This window comes from Archocentrus centrarchus, chromosome 21 (assembly GCF_007364275.1).
Source record: "Archocentrus centrarchus isolate MPI-CPG fArcCen1 chromosome 21, fArcCen1, whole genome shotgun sequence".
Taxonomy (NCBI): Eukaryota; Metazoa; Chordata; class Actinopteri; order Cichliformes; family Cichlidae; genus Archocentrus; species Archocentrus centrarchus.
Window position 1 is genome coordinate 17426659 of NC_044366.1, and position 20787 is coordinate 17447445.

General features: G+C 39.0%; 1 protein-coding gene across 1 annotated transcript in view; it reads right to left on the reverse strand.

Moving 5' to 3' along the window:
- The window catches only part of stk39 (serine threonine kinase 39), a 33948-nt gene extending 14911 nt beyond the window's left edge, over positions 1-19037 (reverse strand). Inside the window, exons 1-14 of the mRNA XM_030758029.1 lie at positions 18756-19037; positions 17105-17217; positions 16743-16851; positions 14694-14832; positions 14272-14327; positions 11576-11685; positions 9754-9855; positions 9263-9396; positions 9085-9133; positions 7873-7938; positions 3546-3668; positions 2678-2707; positions 2200-2256; positions 1367-1428 (exon numbers count right to left, since the gene is read on the reverse strand). Coding sequence (XP_030613889.1) covers positions 1367-1428; positions 2200-2256; positions 2678-2707; positions 3546-3668; positions 7873-7938; positions 9085-9133; positions 9263-9396; positions 9754-9855; positions 11576-11685; positions 14272-14327; positions 14694-14832; positions 16743-16851; positions 17105-17217; positions 18756-18861 — 1256 coding nt within the window. The 5' untranslated portion in view covers positions 18862-19037. The remainder of the gene's footprint in view (positions 1-1366; positions 1429-2199; positions 2257-2677; positions 2708-3545; positions 3669-7872; positions 7939-9084; positions 9134-9262; positions 9397-9753; positions 9856-11575; positions 11686-14271; positions 14328-14693; positions 14833-16742; positions 16852-17104; positions 17218-18755) is intronic.
- Positions 19038-20787: the final 1750 nt, after the last annotated feature.

Genomic DNA, 20787 nt, shown 5'->3' on the forward strand with positions numbered 1-20787 from the left:
ACAACACCAAAGCACTGCCAAAGAAAATCCCAAAATATGCAGCTTTCATCTTATAAAGCCCTGCTGATTCACTTTAAAACATACCAGCCAAAAGCTTCTCAACAATGAGAAAGTCAAATAACTCCTAAAGAAACATTGCCTTAGCTAGAACTAAACTGCTCATAATCGAAATCACAAAATTCATTTTCAATATGAGATAAAAATAACCAAAAAAATTCTAGTATTCCGGTGGAACATCTGCTGTCCGGATGACTGAAATGTCAGAAATGATCAAACAAAGCATTTTAAGCCTTAAATGTATAAAAAGATACAAAAATATTATAATTTATTAACTGAAAGAAGAAGGAGTAGTCACTGGTCTACCAGGCCATACAAGATCTTTTCAGTTCCTTTTTCTGACAAAAATTCTCTGTGGAATTGAAAAAAATTTGCTGTTTGACTTATATGTACTACTAAAAACAGATGCAGCCTATTGAGAGTTGATTTTAAGCTAGAAAATCCAAACCCATGTAAAAAAAAAAAAAAAAACTGAAAATGAAGAACAGAAAAGGCCAAAACCATCAAATCGATGCACGTTTTCACCACCAGGTTAGAATAACGAATTTTGACCAATGAACAGTTAGCCGCCACCTGTTGCATGCAGACCATTGTTCTGCTGGAAAGCACAGAATAAAATAGTTTCTGTGCCGTGCTCGACGCCTGGGGAGAGACCTTCAGTTGTCTATTCAAGCAAAAGTGTGCTCAGCAACCAGCTCATCAGGGAGCAAGAGGCAGACTTTCAACTGTCTGAAAATGCACATTTGGCCATCTGACGGTGCATCCATTCTCTCTACTTCTATTTCTGTGTTTGTGCATTCTGAGTTTAAAAAAAAAAAAACAAGGCCAAGATATGGAAAATGCCTTCCAATACACCACACAGCTGATTGAGCTTCCACCTTAAATTCCTTTAAGACGCATGCTGGTGCCAAAACTGTGTGACCGAATCACAAGCCTGCCCTTAGTTATTTAAATATTTTCATAAACAGAAATGTATTGAATAATGCAGCAAAAAGAGCGAGGTGTTATTAGTGCAAAGAGTCTTAGGGAGGAAAGCAGATTGTGGAGAACAGCGAGAGGCAATGATGTGCAACACCCCTCCCTATGACTACAGTGGTAAGACAACATGAGATAAGGGGATCAGCGGTGATGCCAAATCCCTTCTGTGGCAGGCAAAGATCATTAGGTCTATTAGAAGCATGCATTGTTTAAACTAAGAGATAACAAATCTGAAAATTTCTGCTTTTACTGCTTTAAAAAAATAGATCTCAGTAGCATTTTTTCATGTGTATGTGTGTGATTACTGAAAAAAAGATATCCTGAGTCTCACCTTAGCCGTAGTACCATGTTCACAGCACCTTGAATGAAGGGTGTACTGTTATACGGTTCAACCTGCATGAGAAAATATCTGGTGATGAAGTAGATTAAACATCAGGCTGGCTAAAGTCTTTACTGTGAAGAAAAGGAGTGTGAGTCACATAAAGCATGTGCTAGACAGAAAGAGATTCTGGAGACTTCAAGATGAACATTTAGACTGAATAAACAAGAAGCGTGTGCACACACTTTTTACTGGAAAATGTCTTTCATTCATTGCAGCAGCAGGGAAAGTCTTAAGGAAAAAAAAAGGAACAATACGTGAAGGTTTACTGTGTAAGGGTCTATCACTGTTATCAAAACCATATTACAAATGGGCTTTTTTGGCAAGGAAGAGATATTATGGAAAGGAAATGATTGCTAAGAAGCTGTCAGAGTTAATTCCTGACTGAGACACAAGACTACACCTCAAACTGCTTTGGCTCATTTTCAGAATGACAAAAGCCAAAGAAAATGGGATACAATGGCAGTGAGTTTTCAGATGAGAGTCACTGAGCTAGCACTGTCAGGCAGGCAGCCATTTACTCTGAGTTATTACTGCTGAGAGCATCCCTCCAAGAGACCGACAGTCTTCATGTGCACGTGTACACACAAATACACACACACATGTATATGTGTGTGTGTGTGTGTGTGTGTATATATATATATACGCGCACACCCACCGACACGTGGCCAGACAGACACACACTCTAAGTGTGCACATGCAGAGATGAACACAAACACACAGAGTAACAGTGGAATCAAGGTCATTGAATCATGACAAATTGGTGCTGCTGCCGAACCCCTCACCTGGGGATGCTGAATAGACAAGCCTTCAATAGGGACATTGTTGGCATCCTCCTCATTCTAGGAGGAACAAAATAAGAGGCATAATTGTGCAAATGCTATTACATCCTTGGTAAATATCAAATCAGAGCTCATCGTATAAAGACAACAGAGAAAAGTCAATTCAAACAAATCAATGAGAAGCAATTTGCTGGCTTTATGAGACAGGTTAAATCAAATTCGTGCCTTTTTTTTTTATGAAACTGCATAAAAATGTGTGTAGAGAAATAAACATTAATTAACTGAGTTCATGATTCTTACACAAACACCAGCTCAAGTAGGCCAGTCAACTGAATTTAAAAGAAAATGCCCCTCTGGCAAGTTATTGAATTGTAAAAGAGCAGAAGGATATAGCCTGTTTGTCTATGACATCTTGTCTTTTTAGTTATTCTAAGATATTTTGCAAGTTCAAATTGGTCTAGGAGAGGAATAGCTAACTTACATCTTTGGCATCATCTTTGACCCTTCGTGACTGGAGGAAAAAAACAAAAACATTTTTACATATTTATTGTCAGGCATACTGCAATAATCATGTTATATTTTCTGTTTTAGTTTGTCAAAGAGCAAAAAAGGAAAAAAAGATATAAGCCATACACTGCTCACACAGTATGCTTCTAGATCAAGCTATCCACATCTGCCTATATACCATCTTTCTTTTTGCACTGAAATGCAGCAAGCCCATAATTTACAAAAAACAAACTAAAGCACACCCTTGTGGGAAAAAAACATATATATATATATATATATATATATATATATATATATATATATATATATATATATATATATATATATATATATATATATATATATATATATATATATATAAAATGTGTGTTTTTTTTTAACAACTCTTTTCTTGAATCATTACTGCTGGTAGAGTATTATTTATTGCATCATACATTAAAGCTGGGAATCTTTATCAAAGGGCTCTTTGATCATAGTTGTCTAGTTCCTCCTGCCTCAAATCCTTACAGCTATCTTCCAGCTCATTACAGCGACCTCATGACAGGCTCTCTCAGAGATAAGCCATCTGCTATCCAAAAAAACTAACCAATCAGGAAGGGGAGGAATGTACAGTGTCTAAGACAGAAGGGAAAGTTGCATAATGGTTTGATCTGCAGGTTAGACATGGCATGCAACACCTTAATAACTCATATTCTAAATTTCCATGCACAAGTTATAGCTCTGTTACACATATAGCTTGATAAAAACAAAAATATCTTGGCTGTTTTGATGATGATCTTTACTGATGATCATGAAAGAATAAACACATTGATTAATGCCTCTCTCTGTGGAGTCTCACCTACCCTGCCCTGATTTACCGCTGCTCTGCCTTCCTCGCTGCGCTCGTCCATTTCGTCATCACTCCACTCCCAGTCTCCATCCTCTGTCTTGTGCAAGTGGCCACTGGAGCCGGGGACTCTCCTGACCTGGACCATTACAACATCCAGCACACAATGTTAATTAAATCATTTGTACTCTTTTGACTTCATGTGTCTGTACATTGTGCTTTACCCATGAGTCCATTAGCTTTTACAGGCCTTTAAATAAGAGTACTGACCCTGGTGATTTACATAGCCTGGCTGCACATTTGTGACATGAAAGGTGAATGTACAAAGCCAAATTCAAGTCAATTAGCCTGTTAAATATGTTCAGTACCGCAGTGGCATTGGCAGCAGCATCGATGCCACTGTGGCAAGAGAAAATCGGCTTAGTTTTTAAAAGGACTTTTTTTCATGTTACAATAAAGGAGTTTAAAGTTTTGAAGATTTTCCTCAAATTAAGTTATAAAATGGCTTTTTATGACACCTTTTTTCTTGTAATTTAGATGTAAGAAAAGATACTAGTCAAAAAAGGAGATACACCTTTTATGTTTGTGAAATAATTTTTCAATCTTTGCTTTAAATCCATCACTCAGTACATGATTTTTAAAAGCCAAACATGTTCTGCAAGTAGTTTTTGGTTCTCGTTGAATGGCCTTAGTCAACTGCTGGATTGTTCGTCTGTTTAGCAAAGACAAATTAACTCATTGTACACCTCAGAATTGGTTCAGTTTCCTGCAATTTCAAGCCAATGGTCTGAACACACAGAAAAGCAGTGTATGCACAAGACTGTTATCAGTGCCACCATGCCGCAACTGCCTGAATCTGGCCGAGGCCGGGATTTTGGCATGTTGGATGCTTGCATGCGTGTCCAAGCTGCTGCTGCAGGCTTGCATGCCCATCTCTCATGTGACTGTTCTTGGTGGAAATCTGACTAGGTGGAGGTACCAATGAGGAGCTCCAACTTTTTCTTGTGCCAGTCTTGCAGCAGCACCCCACCCTGCAGTTGTTTCAGCAGGACAATGTCCACCCCCCACACTGCCAGAGTAGCACAGGCTTTTCTGGATCAGGAACACATCCAGCCACTTCCTTGGCCAGCATTTATGCCTGATAGGTTTCCTACTAAATGTGCCTCAGACTTGCTGGGTGGACATGTTCATCAGAGGCAGCCACAATCAATGACCATTGCACAGCTGCAGGCTGCACTCATCTAGGACTGGAGAGCAATTCCCCAATGACAGATCCAGACACTTGTGAAGTCCATGTGCAGATGGGTGACTGCTTCATTCACGTCCAATATGAAGCCAAGCCTCATATTAAATGTTTTGTGTAAGCACATATATTATAATAATCTGTTGCATTTCATTTTTTGACTAGTATATGTATTTATATAGTGGCAAAAAAGAGAAAAAATGTCATATATAGTCAGAACCAAGGTCATTATAGTTAACAAAGCCAATATAATTAAACCAATATGAACTGGATATTTTAAACAAAGTAAAATTAAAAATTAATTTAAAAAAAGAACTATAACAACTCTGGTCATGACAAGAAATATGCAATAACATAAAAATGTATATATACAGTATATTTCCCACTAAATGGGAAAGGAAATGGAGAAATGAAAGTAATACAGAACAGCTCAGGACTCCAAGAGAAACCCATTAGCTGTTTTCACCAGTTGTAATAAGCATAATTTGGGTATAGCACAATAAATACAAGAGAAAAATATCTGTGACTTAAACATAGTTAAAGTAGTTACAGTAGTTATATAACTGAAAAATATATCTAGTATGACAAGGCAAAAACAATAAGTATGGCAAAGTCATTGGTAAAGTCTGTAATCTGTTGCATTTCTACAGTTAAAACATATAAGAGAAGCAACATGCAAGATAAGATACGAGAGCACCACAGTGTTACAGAAGGGAGCACACAAAACTGCAAGCCACTGGCAGCAGGGTCGTAAAAATTGCCCAGCTCTAGACGAGGTCAAAGTTAAAGAAGCACTACCCTTATGTTGGTGTCAGGTTTATTTTCCAAACCTGACACAGAAACAAGACTCCCCCAGTTCTGCTCAGGGTCCTTGAGCAAAACAGACACAGATCAATGCACTGGGCAGCCACACACGAAACCCAGCTGACACTCACTCACAAAAAAAGACTACAGAGAAACGAATCCAACCAACAATGTAGGATAAAAAAATACGAATGAACAGAAACAATGTAAAAATGCCGGCAGTGGCTCATAACAGGATTTTCAGATACTGCGACACACTCTGGTACAAATCTGTCTTTTAGTTTGTTCTTCTGGAAATCAGGCTGCAGAAAACATTCATGCAGAAGTCAAGTGGCACTGCATTATCATTTGTGCGCCAGACCACACATTTGAACTCTATTTTTCCAATTTTTATTATGCAACAAATCAATGATTTAAGCACACATTAGTTTTAATTCACTCATGTCTAACCTTTAAACTATAAAGCCTGCCATTTCCTCTTTTAGAAGAGAAGGTGTCAGGGTGCCCTCTGCTGGTTTTTCATCACACATATACCTTCATTTTATATGACTGACAGTGATCCTGTATAATGTTTATATTTGAAATACAATAAAATTCTTGACAAATGCCTGTTTTTCTGCTCTATTAGAGTCCATTTCCTTTATTTCTCATTTCCGCAAATCATTTCTGAGTCCTAGCTCCATTCATTAGATAACAGGGTAATGGAGTTCCACCTCCATTATCATCTAAAATTACTTGGTGACAGAATCTGCCATCTCCTTTTCATTCACTGGAGTAGTTTAAAGGAGAAGTCAGGCTCCTTTTAAGGCTGAATCAAAGAGTAGTTGTGTGGCTTTAGGTCTTGTCTCCTACATCCTGTCAGTACTACTTTCATCAGAGTAGAATGCCATATGTCTGTAACTGCAAAATACCACGCGGGGCATAAACAACACAAAACGACCAATAAGTAACTGAGGTGTGAAGAGGATGGAAAAATACAGATCAAAGAGATGTGTACAGAGAACATGCGCTATAAGGCTTCAGAGTCTTTTGATAAGATCTCACAAGAGCAAGGTCACGAGGTCACAACATCCTGCAGTGACAGTGTTTCTATAATTCTGCTTGTCTCTGCAAGCTTTGGGTAATGTTGCTGAGTTTAAAATGCAGACGACTCTACAGGTCAAATCAGGACAAAGCATCAAGGACACTGGCTCTGCAGCCCACACATTTCCCAAACCAAAGCTATCAAGTGTATCAGACATTACATGGACTGCGTCAACCCTGCATGCTGTCTGTCTCATTCTTTTAAGAGGACTGCACACATAAGAAAATATATTCATTGCATTATATATTCTGTTGTTGTACATCACCAGTTTGGGATAAAAAGGCTCCACAGTATATATTTTAGACTGTCTGAAAGTACATTTTGAAAGTGCAATCATTTATTTTATTCTGCAATTTATCACTGGCACAAATATTGCTGTGCAAGTTCTAAGTAATGTGACTCCACATCCAAAGCTTGCATAATTTTGTGTATTGGTGACCATAAATACAGTCTAAATTGGAAGGTGATGGCTATAATACACTTAACTGTATATACTGCAGGACTTGTGCATATCCATTTAGCAAGAAGTACGTTTTCATTCTTTGTTATGACTGCCACATGCCCCCCCCCCCCCCCCCCCCCCCCCCCCAATAGTCTTCACACTCTCTATTGACACCCTGCTATGTTTGTGCATTTGTGCATAAATACGTCATACACAGTCATGACCATGTTATCTACTATGTCCTTCGTTTAGCATGTCAGTGAATTTCCACCTCTACACTCACTTGCACTCTGCCTTCTGGCAATGGCCCCGTGTTCCCACTTCTGTCCTGGCCATCCAGGCGTAATGTTATGTGAAGCCAATATCAGCTGTGTCCAAAAGCTGCACTTCCTCTCAGTAAACTGTGACCAGTGGGAAACAGATCAAGTGAACTGAGCAATAATTTGCGCCTTTCTGTTACCTAATCTTAACAATTAATTTAACCCTGTTTGTCTCTAGTGTGACACATGAAACCACTGAGACACGCTTCAGTACATCTTTACCACCTGACTGTTACGTGGCAGTTGCCCATATTTTTACATCATCTACATAACAGGGCATAAAGTGTTTGAGGTGCTGAAGAAAGTTGGACAGCATAGCATGTGTTGACTGTAAATGTAGCACTCTGCTGGAGAGCGAGACACTTCAGTCGATTCCTGCTCGCTGCCATAATTTGTTCATGTTGAGTCAATAGCTGAGTGATTTTACAGGGAACGTTTACACAAACATACCTTTTTCGCTCTCTGAGAAATCTTTGGTGCATGACTCAAAAGCTTCTCGACCAGATATTCTTTGTTCTGTGAAAAAGAAAAAAAAAAAGATCAAAATATAATTTAACAAATTGTCAGTCTCACATAGGACCTTTTTAAATGTCCACCAGATATCAGTTAGATTGATGGAAGTCAAGAGGTTGTAAGACAGCTGAGAGGTACAGTACTGAGCAAGTCTTGAGCCAACCCTCATTTCTTTATATTTTGCTAGGAAAATGGGAAATTGGTGCAGCAATTAATTGAAACATTTGCAAAAATACATAGAAATAGAGAATATACATTAAAATCAGAGTTTGTACTAATGAGCTTGAAAGTCAATATTTGGTATGACCACCTTTATTCTTCAACACAGCCTAAACTCTCTTAGGCAGCTTTCTTGCAGTTTCTTTAAGTAGTCTTCAGAAATAGTTCTCCAGGCTTCTTGAAGGACATTCAAAGTTCTTTGGATGTTGGCTGCCTTTTGTTCTGTTCTCTGCCAAGGTGATCCAACACTGCTTCAATAATGTTGAGGTCTAGGCTCTGAGGAAGCCAGTCCATGATTGATAGTACTCCATTATGTGTTTTTCTATCCATATATGCTTTCACTGCAGTTGCAGTGTGTTTGAATAAATGAATCCACTGTCAATCAGATGCTTTCCAGGTGATATTGCATGGTGGATCAAAACCTTACAGTAGTGGCTTAAGAAACAAAAAAGAAATTCCTCTGAAAATGTTCAGAAACTGGACTGAAAATGAGTGAGAAAGCAGCCAATGTCTAAAGAAAAAAGATCTTCAGAAAGCCTGGAGCTCTATTGCTCAAGACCTGTTTAAAAATCACAAGATGGTCTGGCTCCTTGGAAGCAAAATAAGAAAGAAATGAGGGGTGGCTCAAGAATTTTGGACACATTCATATGAATGGGTGAGTGTGTCCAAACTTTTGACTGGTCCTGTATATTCCCCAAAATGTATTCAATTCAGAATAAATATATTACTTCTGATATATATTGAATCCTAGCAGCTATTTATGCTTTATGTTGTTGCTGATACATCCAAGTATGTATAAACATCATAAACGCATAAAAAAAGCATTCAGCATGCATAGCTGACTCACTGTTGGAATGAATCCATATGGACAGCAATAATAACAAAACCAAACAAAGATAGTGAACATGATGTTTGAGATGAAACAAATACCTTGGCCTTTTGGAAGAATTTACACTTCAAAAGCTCTGCGGCTGTAGGCCTAGAGAGGAAACAAACAAACAAAAAAGCACCATTACGCTTACTGAATGTTAGTCAGGATCGGGTCATTTTAACTGCATCAGATCCTCTCTGATAACATATTTGGCTGATACATAAACATGTTGCTAACCTTTTGACAGGATCCTTCTGAAGGCACATAGATATTAGTTTTCTAAATGATTTGCCATATTTTTTTACAGTTTCCTTGTCCTCAACACCTGTCTCTAGAGTGGGTGGATCATTCTGCAGGGTAAGCATTAAAACCTGAAAAGACAGGAAAAGTGCTCGTAATTGCCCATCAGCAACACAAATCTTTTAGATGAGGAAAATAAATTAAAAGCAGGAAACCATGGGAAATGTTGTGGAAAGTAAGTTTCATATGAAATGATGCCATATGAAATGATGCTTTATTAGCTGCTAGGTTTCCCAATCACAGTAAAAGCAGTGCATTAAAATGTTTTTTTTTTTCCCCACATAGTTTTTCTTACTAATGATGAAACTTGTAAAAACAAGTTTGTTTAGGAGAACGTTTATCAAAGTTTATGGCCACAGTTTCCTTTTTCTTTGCAAGCACCATTGTATTTTACAAGTCTGATTAAATAACACCAAATGAACACATACTTTCATGGGAGGGTAGCGATGATAGGGGGCAGAGCCTGTTGCCAATTCAATGGCTGTAATTCCAAAACTCCATATATCTGCTTTGAAATCATAGCCTCGAACCTGCGGACACAGAATTACAGTACCTTGTAATACTAAACTAATGCTTAATGGTTAACATGTCAAAAAGTTACGTTTTCTAAAAACAGCATTGCATTAAGAAAAGGATTAGCACCGAACAGACACAAGCTCAGGCAAACACATTTTAATAATAATAATAACTATTTTTATAGCAGTTTTTAAGTGTTTCACAGTTTGGATAAAGACGTACATTAAACAACTGTAAATATCCCAAACACACAGTCGCACATAGGTTCACTCATATAGCCAAAAATAATGTGAGAATGACTATGGAAAAACTAACCTATCACAAAGAGCTTTCTGATGCCCACAGAGCTCACCAGGTTAAGGAGGTGACCTATATACCAAAAGGCTATTTCAGAGGCCCAGGTTTGAATCTGTCCCAGACCATTTACTACATGTCTTCCCTCAACTTTCCTGTCCACTCTCTACTGTCCGATTGTAATTAAGGCTAAAAGCCCAACTCGCCAAAAAAAAACAAAACTTAGTTTTTCTGTAGACATTTAAAACAAACCACTGATTCAGCCAACCTGATGGGCTGAAGATGCCTGTTTCAAAGTTTAGGTGCTACAACCTCAAAAGCTGGATTTAAAAAAACAGTGGGACAGTTAATAGGCCTTATTAAGAAATAAGGCCTCAGCAGGTCATGAATATACGCAGGACCCTGACTATGCAGGGCTTTATAAGTAATTAATAAAATTAAGTCTTAATTTCACTGGAAGCCAGTGAAGGGGTAGCACAGTGGTGCACTGGTTAGAACTGTCACCTCAGAGCAAGAAAATCTTGGATTTTGTGTGTACTTTGCACGTTCTCCCTGTGTCTGCGTGGGTCATCTCTGGGTACTCCGGCTGACTCTTACAGTCCAAAGACATGCTCGTTAAGTTAATTGGTGATTCTAAACTGGCCATAGGTGTGAATGTGAGAGTGAATGGTTGTCGGTCTCTCTGTGTGTTGCCCCTGTGATCTGTCCAGGGTGTACCCTCTCTCTTGCACTATGACAGCTGGGACAGGCTCCAGCAAACCTTAACTGGATAAGCGGAAGAAAATAGATTTGGCCAGTAAAGGAAACCAAGGGTTGATGTGGAAGTGCTGGCTAGTTCTTGTTAGCAGCCTAGCTGTTGCTGTTATGTTTGAGGAGCGTTGAAGGGAGAACTCAAATTCAGACTGAATGAATCAAAAGTGAGCAGTTTATTGAGACTGATGAACAAATCCAAAAGCAAAACACAAGAGTCTCCAAAGAAAAAGTCAAGAAGGCAAAGGAAAAACAATCCAAAAGAATGTAGGAATACATGAATACACTAGGGAGAATATTAAGACTGGGCTATTTATGCACACGGAGCAATTAGGGAAGTGAAGACAGCTGGGGCACACTAGACACAGATGTAGACAATGAGACCAGGGAGGAAGTAAAACTCAAGACAAGACACAAGAGACAACTAACAAAGTAAAACAGGAAATGAAGCATAAAGCCAACTGAAACAAGGAAATGCTGATACATGAATGAACTAACACAGGGGAACACAGCATGAAGACATAAAGAAAACAGAGGGGAAGAAATAACCAACCCCAAAAAAAGAGCTGAAGCTAAGTGAATAAAACAAAATCCATCCTGGAATAAAACAGGAACCAATGCACAAGGTAGAGGGATGAAAAATGAAAAACGTCATTAACTTGTTGCCTTGGTACAGACAGATAGACTCACCTGTTCCATCACCTCTGGCGCCATCCAGCATGGTGTGCCAACAAACGTCTTTCGAACTTTGTTTCTAGTCATATCACCCCCTGTAGCCAGAAATGCACTCACTCCAAAATCTGTAAAAACAGTTACATTAGAAAAGCATTTGAACAACAGAGAAGATTTTAGAACAATTACAACATGCAGTCATTTGCTCAGTTCAAACCCCCTCATGACTGCTGCAGGGTGCAGAGTAAATATTGAACATTAAAGACAGCCGTATTGCTAATTTTTATTTTAGCTTGTTTATTGTGTCACAGTTTGACTTTTGCTTCTCTCATTTAGGATTGCTAAAGGTTTTTCACAGCAGTTTTGACTCGTACAAACTGAGAGCAGTACAGCCGTCACCTTTAACTTTAATGACAACTGTTTTATGATCAAGTGGCCAAGTAAACCATGTCAGTTCAGAAAAAAAAAAAATCACACACCTTTAAACTTGTTACACATTAGGCATTTCAAAGCAAAGCAGTATCTCCCAATATGTGAAAACCACTTTCTAGAGATGTCAAAAACACACACATTTCACAACACAAGCAGCTAAATTAGGATTTGTATACTCACCAACCACTCTGTTTGGTACACGTGTTTAACTGTTCAATAACCTAAATATCTAATCATCCAATCACATGGCAGCAACTCAGTGCACTCAGGCATGTAAACATGGTCAAGATGACCTGCTGAAGTTCAAATTGAGCATCAGAATTGGGAAGAAGGGTGGTTTTAGTGATACGGAATGTGGCATGGTTGTTGGTGCCAGACAGGCTGGTTTGAGTATTTCAGAAACTGCTGATCTACTGGGACTTTCCCACACAATCATGTCTAGGGTTTACAGAGAATGGTCTGAAAAAGAGAAAATATCCAGTGAGCAGCAGTTCTCTGAGCAAAAAAATGCCTTGTTGATGCCAGAGGTTAGAGAAAAATGGCCAAACTGTTTTGAGCTGATAGGAAGGCAACAGTAACTCAAATAACCACTCTGAGTGGTTATTTGAGTAAAAGTCAAACAGAGTGGTCTCTGAATGCACAACACATCAAACACTGAAGTACACGGGCTACAGCATCAGAAGACCATGCTGGTGCCACTCCTATCGGGTAAGATCAGAAAACTGAGGCTACAGTTTACATGGACTCAACAAAACTAAACAATAAAAGACTGGAAAAATGTTGCCTGGTATGATAAGTCTCAATTTCAGCTGCAAAATTCAGAATTTGGCATAAACAACATGGAAGCATGGATTCATCCTGCCTTGTATCAACAATTCTTGTGATGGCTGCTTTCAGCAAGATAATCTGCCACAAAGCTCAAATCACCTCAAACTGGTTTCTTAAACTTGAAAATGAGTACTGAAATAGCCTCCACAGTCACCAGATCTCAATCCAATAGAGTGGTGGAACAGGAGATTTGAGATCACAAGCTTTCCCAGTTGTCAGTGGTGCTCCCCAGGCCCCCTTCTATTTATTATTTATCTCCTACCTATAGGTGACATTTTTAGGAAATTTGGCATACATTTTCATTTTTACGCTGACGACACCCAGCTGTTTCTGTCCACTAAGCCTAATTCTACTCTTCCACCTTCTTCTCTCACTGAGTGTTTACATGACATTAAATCATGGTTGTCTGCTAATTTTCTCAAATTAATAGTTACAAACAGAGGTTTGTCTCATAGGAACTAAAACTGTTTTGGATAAATGCAGTAAATTCTCTCTATATACTGACAATTCCATAATTTCTCCTTGCTCCCAGGTTAAGAGTTTAGGTGTCATTTACAATAACACCTTAAATTTTGAAACACATGTCAATAATATCTCACAGTCTGCATATTTACCCTCACATAATATTAGCCGCTTCCGGCCCTGCCCACTTCCGGTCCGCGAATTGATGCCAAAAATAACACACAATTTGGCACTTTAAGTTACTTTTTTGACATTTCACTTAACACTCTTAATTATTATTATTTTTTTTTTTTTTTTTTTTGGATCATGGATGTGCAACTGACAGTGATACTATCACGTCAGAATGGACTGAAATCTCTGAGGAATGTTTCCATCACATTCTTGAAGCTATGCTATGAAGGAAGGCAGTTCTGAAGGCTAAAGGGGGTCCTATCCGGTACTAACAAGGTGTACTTAATAAAGTGGTTAATGAGTGTAAGCCACACACAAGTCTGTTTAAGAACAAGAATTTTTTTTCCTGTTTTTCCCATTCAGGCAACGTGGTATGAATGCAGTATAAGCCAAAATTGTCATGCATTCACATCAGGATCCTGAAACTAATTAACTCAATGACTTACACTTGTGCTTTTCCTGCTGTGCTTATTTGTTAACCTGCAGATATTCTATTTTATTACAGAGTCAAATCTTTTTTCATTCCTGTAATTATTTTTGTTAAAGGCTGTAATCAGTCACTCCACTTAAATATAACAACCAGCATTAAAAATCTTCCAGCTTCAGTGCAGTAACTGAACAAGCTGACACACAATAAATAAGAAAGAATTATCACTCTCATCTAATAAAATGTAAAATGTAAACATACGTTATTGCTCTCTTTTAATTATAACAACCTCTGAAATCAATTCCACCATCTTGCCACAAGTACAGTGTATGCATTTAGTGTGAAACTGAAAAAAAAAAAGGTTTAAGGGAGTGTTACACAGTTTTCAACAAACCTGCAATCTGAACAGATCCATCTTCTCCCAGTAGTATGTTCCCAGCTTTCACATCCCTGAGGTCAACAAAACAATAATGCAGTCAAACAACAAAGTCATGCAGAGCAGCATTGATTCTTCCGCTCCTGTTAACAAGTCGCCCTGACCATCACCATATAGAACTCTGCCCATGGGGCCCATAGAGGTTTAAGCCTGACTCGCATTGACCTTGAAAACCAGGAAGTATACAGATCACAACTGAGCTGCAATCCAGTGAACATACTTGAAATAATTTTAAATGTTAGCACTTTGTTTAAACTGTTCCATCCAAATTCTGGTGCGTTTTCCCCAGGTTTTCTGATAGCAGGTCTTATTTTTAATTAAAAAACGTTGATTAAATGAACACATTTTAAAAAAAGAAATGAACAAAGTAAAACCATTACCTGTGAATCTGTCCATTTCTGTGCAGATAGTCCAGGCCCTCCAGAACTTCTTTTAATATAGAGGCAATAATAGGCTCTTCCAAAGCTCGATTTTTATCTTCTTCTTTGCTTGTGTGCTTAATTATATCGAGCATAGAGCCTAAAAAGACGTCAGCCAAAAAAAAAAAAATGTAATTTTTATAAAATAATTGAAAACAAAAATCTGTTGCATAGTTAATATTTATGCTAAAGACAAAAATTATTTCAATAAGTGTTTATGACCATAGGCAATGCATTAAAGTGATTAGCATGTTTGGTTTAACTCCTTCAAAAGTGAGAGTCCAGGTTATTATAGTAAACTAAAATTAAGCTCAAAAAATGAAAGCTAGATGCGAAGAAATATTTTAGCTGAAATACAAATTAAAAAATAGACTTTTAAAAGACTAAAACTAACTGAAATGATATTGTGAGCTTATATAAAGCTACTTTCAGCTGCTCCCTTATTCACAAGGGTTCGCCACAGCATGTGGCTCCGCATGTTTGAACTGGCAGATTCTTACACCTGATGCAACCCTAAAGGGATTTGAGCCTTCTCCTGTGACGTGTAAACCACTACACTATATAACTACCTAATGTAGCAAAACCACTCACATCAGGACCCTCAGATGTCTTAACTCAGTGGTTTAAGCCTGTGGGTTCCTAGGGTGCTTACTTGTTATCCTGTAGATATTATGCTTTAAAAAACACAATAAAAATGATCAGGAAATGTCTTTAAGTTTAGTCTTAATGAATGTGGTCAAATTTGATATCAAAGATATCTTCAAGTGTCATAATTGCATTGTAATACCTAGCTGAACTTAAACCTTGCCAATGATAAATACCTAATACTGAAAATAATAAAAACTAAAGGGAATATTAAATAAAAATTTAAACAAATGGAAAATATATTAATATAATAAGAGTTGTAAGTGTAAGCAGAGGAAATGATAATTAGCTTTCATACAATTATATTGAAACTTGCCTTAAATTCTATGCTGCTGTTTCAGAGATTTTTTTGACTCATTAAAGGAAATTGTCTGTGTAGATTCTCAGTCATCCAGGTCATAGTAGTCTCTGGAGCTTGAAAAAGGCGACTGGACTTCTTTTTGTTTCTTGAAGACGTTTCACCTCTCATCCGAAAGGCTTCTTCAGTTCTCAACCAAATGGTGGAGAGACCCAGGTATTTAAACCCCTGTGGGCGTAGTCCCCTGGAGGTGGTTATGACCCTCTATTGATCATGTGCGTGAACACGTGTGCCCAGGTGTGAAGGGGGCGTGGGTCATATTTAATCAGTGGTTTCAGTTGAAACCAATTTAGGACTCCGCTCCATTGTTTCCTGTGGCCTATTGAGGTCACTGGAACAAAGGTGTGAATGGGGGTTGAGACGTCTGGGAAGGGAGCTCAGGACAGCACTGTAAGCGGGGGAAAGTTGGTGACGTAATCCACCTCCTCTGTTCAATGATGGTTGTTCACAGTGGACATAGATGGCTTCTTTCACTCCTCTTTCAAACCATCTGTTTTCCCTGTCCAAAATGTGAACATTGGCATCCTCAAAAGAGTGCCCTTTTTCCTTCAGATGCAGATGTACTGCCCCCTTCACACCTGGGCACATGTGTTCACGCACATGATCAATAGAGGGTCATAACCACCTCCAGGGGACTACGCCCACAGGGGTTTAAATACCTGGGTCTCTCCACCATTTGGTTGAGAACTGAAGAAGCCTTTCGGATGAGAGGTGAAACGTCTTCAAGAAACAAAAAGAAGTCCAGTCGCCTTTTTCAAGCTCCAGAGATTAAAGGAAATTGTGGTTGAAATATTGACTACTCTTGAGCATATTATTCATAACAAAGACAACTAGGGCAAACCATTTCACCAATCATTTGAAATATGTCAGATTTAATGCTTTTTGCCAATTAGATATTAATACACGTTAATACTCTGCCTGTAATTAACATAGTCAATACATTTAAAGACATATTATCACTATGGCATGAACGTGTTGCTAAGTCACCCATCTCGGGTGGAGCTTACCCCCACTCAGAAGCTTCATGACTAACCAAAGTTCATCCTTCACAACAAAAGAGGTGTAGTAGGTGACAACATTGGGATGGTTGCACTGGCTCATGGCTTGAATTTCTTTCTATTGGTAGAGACAAATGACAGGATATTTCACATGTAGGACAGCTCGCTTAATCAGACCATTGGCTTTGTCATAATAAGCTGTAACAAGCTGTGTAAACAACAGGAAAGTGAGTAGATTTCTATACAAAGTGCATTAATAGATAAAAGAGAACAATAACAATATGTAGCAGAAGTGAAGTAGTACTACAGCATTCGGGTGTGGTATAAAAAAACGCTGGGTTGAGGAAACAGCCTGTATATATTGTACTCACCAATAGCTCATCCATGCTGGTCTGGCATTTTTCCAGGTTGATTCTCTTTATGGCTACACGCTCCTGTCTGGGGGTACAGAGGGCTGCCTGCACCACAGCTGTGGCCCCACTGCCTGAGAATTACAGCCACAACAGAGCGATGAAAAAGTAAACAGGAGCCAAGTGGGAATCGCATCACACACAGCTGGAAGACTAAATTCAGCATCAGTCTGCAGCTTTATGGATTTGTCCGACTCACAGATTCCCAGCTTTTGTGTTCTAGTTATACCAAACAATAGATATATATATTTTAGTTTCATCTTTCTTATGTGCTGCCTGAAACATTAGACGAGCGCCACAAGCCAGGCAGACTTGCAGCACTTTTCTTTTTTTAATCAGTGTGATGAGTGGTTTACTGGGCTCATTACAAATTAGGCCACACTGTGGAGTAGCAGAGCTGTTCACACCAAGATGCTGTGACACATGACATATTGCTTGCAAACTGTTAGACGCAGACAAGCCAAAAGAAGAGAACACATGAGATGCAACTGCCTACAAGCTGATCGTGCTTACAGGAGGGGGGTCTCACTTACTCATCACTGTCAGTGGCACACAGCAGAGGCGCTACTTCTTATCGTTCTTGTTTTGATTTGTCAAATCAGCTCATCTGCATAGTGCATGCAATTGCCTAAATATTCACACAACTTCCCTTTTGCACCTCCTCTATGATTTGGGTTAGTAACATTATGTCTCGGGTAATATAATTCAGCATTATCTGATTCATGCAAGTAAATAAGTTTTGGTTTTAAATGTCTTTGCAAAAGAAATACTTAGCCATAAATGAACAACATGCATATTCTCACACGTGCCCTTTATTACAGCTACATATAAACTATAAACTTATAAACTGAGTGATATAACTGAGTAATCTGTGGCTTAATTCATCAGTAATCTATGTCCACAACAGAAAAGTTGGGTCAAACCTTTAAATCAATAAATGTGAAACCAGTGTGCAGGTTTTTCTCCAATTTATATGACTGTAAACTGGATTTCTTGAAGTTTTGGACTTGCAGTTAAACAAGAGAGCTCACTTGTTAACTTAATTAAATAATCCAAATAATGATCAGATGACATAGCAGCGGTCTGACTTTTTAAGGTAAGCTTTGCTAACGCTGAAAATTATTTAAATGCCGCAATTCTGCTACCGCCATTATTTTAATTATCACCATTAATGCTGTTATTAGTTGTATGATTTTTAAGTAACTACATTTTTTTTTAACTCTTTCCACATAAGACGTGCTAGTTCCCACCACAGACGGCAGGACGTGGCCTTCGCACAACCGCAGCATCTGTGATTTAAACAGTAGCTAATAAACTGGACACGTGCCATAAATTCGCACAGCTGGAGCTGGAGCTCAGTGACCGCCGGAGAGCCACCAGTAACAGTTTAATATACGCGCAGCGGTCCAGATTTTAACTGATTCCGCTCCGCCTGCTGTAAACCGGTAGTCCCTGACTGTGCCTGGTAACATCCGCATTGCAAAGCGTTGCAGGAGGCTGCTGCATATGAAAAAAGCCGGTAGGCCCTCGTCGTCATTCACCTCTGATAACCCGCTGCGGGCTGGGTTTCCGCGATAGTTATACGGCGTTCTTTACATCTCCGGGTACTAACCTATGACTTCCTGCAGCTCGTACGACTCCCGGGTAATTGGCCAGCTGGTTGTCAGCGGTGGTTGAGGCTGGTGGAGAGGAGCTGTACATTCGCCTTGATCCGCCATGATGATGATGATGATGATGCGCTAGTTAGCAGCCTCTCTTACAGACTGACGGGCAGCGAGAGAGGAAGAGAGAGACAGAGAGAGAGGGAGGGAGAGCGAGAGAGTCAAATTTGACCTCACCTCCTCGGTGGTAGTGTCAGCTGGCAGCTGCAGCAGAGGAAGAGCCTCTACAGTGAGCGAGCGCAACCCGGAAAATAACGGATCCCATGCGCGCGCGCATCCTCACGCACTCAAGACAGTGACTAGTTGCAAGATATTTTATTCCACACACACAGGAAGGCTTCATTTACTCTATTACTCTATTAGAAGAATGGCTACATTACAGATCTTAAGGAAACTGTGCTTTACTTACTTGTGTAATAGCAATGAATGTGTTAAAGTACTGGTTTGAACATGGCCGTGTGTGTGTGTGTGTGTGTGTGTGTGTGTGTGTGTGTGTGTGTGTGTGTGTGTGTGTGTGTGTGTGTGTGTGTGTGTGTGTGTGAGAGAGAGAGAGATTTCCAGTAATATGTCCAGAATATCACAAGAAGTCACTAATACCGGCCAGCAGATGGCGCCCTCACACTGATTTATTGACTTGTGCGTGACCGTAGGCGCTATTACAGAAGTAAATAAACTTAAAACTTGTTGGAGCTAAACTGACTATTAAACTGATCAAACAGACTAAAAATTAATTATCATCAGTTTATTTTCAAAGCCAGAAATGATAGGTTAAATATGAAAATTTCCTGCTCCTCTTTGTCTACACAATTGCAAGTTTAATATGTTTTGAGTTTTAAACTATTTTGAAGATATAGTGATGACATATTGAGGATACTGAAAATTTTCACCTTTCTGATACTGGATATTTTAACATACTAAAAAATTAATAGTTGGGATAATTTATTAATGAGACTTTATTGTTTTATTTATTATACACTCACCAGCCACTTCATTAAGTAGAGATGTTTGGATGCACTTTTGCCTTCAGAACTGCTTTAATTCTTCATGGCATAGATTCAACAAGGTACTGGAACCATTCCTCTGAGATTTTGGTCCATATTGACATGATAGATGATCACACAGTTACAGCAGATTTGTCAGCTGCGCATCCATGATGTGAATGTCCTGTTTCACCACATCCCAAAGGTTCCCTATTGGACTGAGATCCAGTGAGTACACTGAACTCACCGTCATGTTCAAGAAACCAGTTTGAGATGATTTGAGCTCTATGATGGTGCATTATCCTGCTGGAATCTCGTACACCACCAGCAGCAACAGCAGCCTGAACTGCTGATACAAGGCAGGATGGATCCTTGCTTTTGCACCACCATCTGAATGTTGCAGCAGAAATCGAGACTCATCAGCAACATTCAACCAAGCAACATTCTTCCAGTCGTCTACTTAATTGTAACGTCAGTTTGCTGTCCACAGCTGACAGGAGTGGCACCCAGTGTGGTCTTTTGCTGCTGTTGTTGTGTTTGTTTTAACTGTTTTCATATTTTATTGCGTTTTAATGTTAAGCACTTTGGTCAGCACTTGCTGTTCTTAAAGTGCTATATAAATAAAGTTGGCTTGGCTTGCTGTACTCCATCTGCTTTGAGGGGTTTTTTTGGGGGAGGGGGTTTGAGGTTTTATGTGTTGTGCATTCAGAGATGCTCTTCTGCATACCTTAGCTGCATCTGGTTATCATTTGAGGAGCCTGTCCTCCTTTAAAAAATGACCTCATAGCTCGTTTCTGCAGGCACTTGTTGCATTTGAGTTACTGTTGCCTTCCTATCAGCTTGAAGCAGTCTGGCCATTCTCCTCTGACCTCTGACATCAACAAGACATTTTCTCCCAGAGAAATGCCGCTCACTGGATGTTTTCTCTTTTTCAGACCATTCTCTGTAAACCTTAGAGATGGATGTGTGGGAAAATCCCAGTAGAATAGCAGTTTTTGAAATA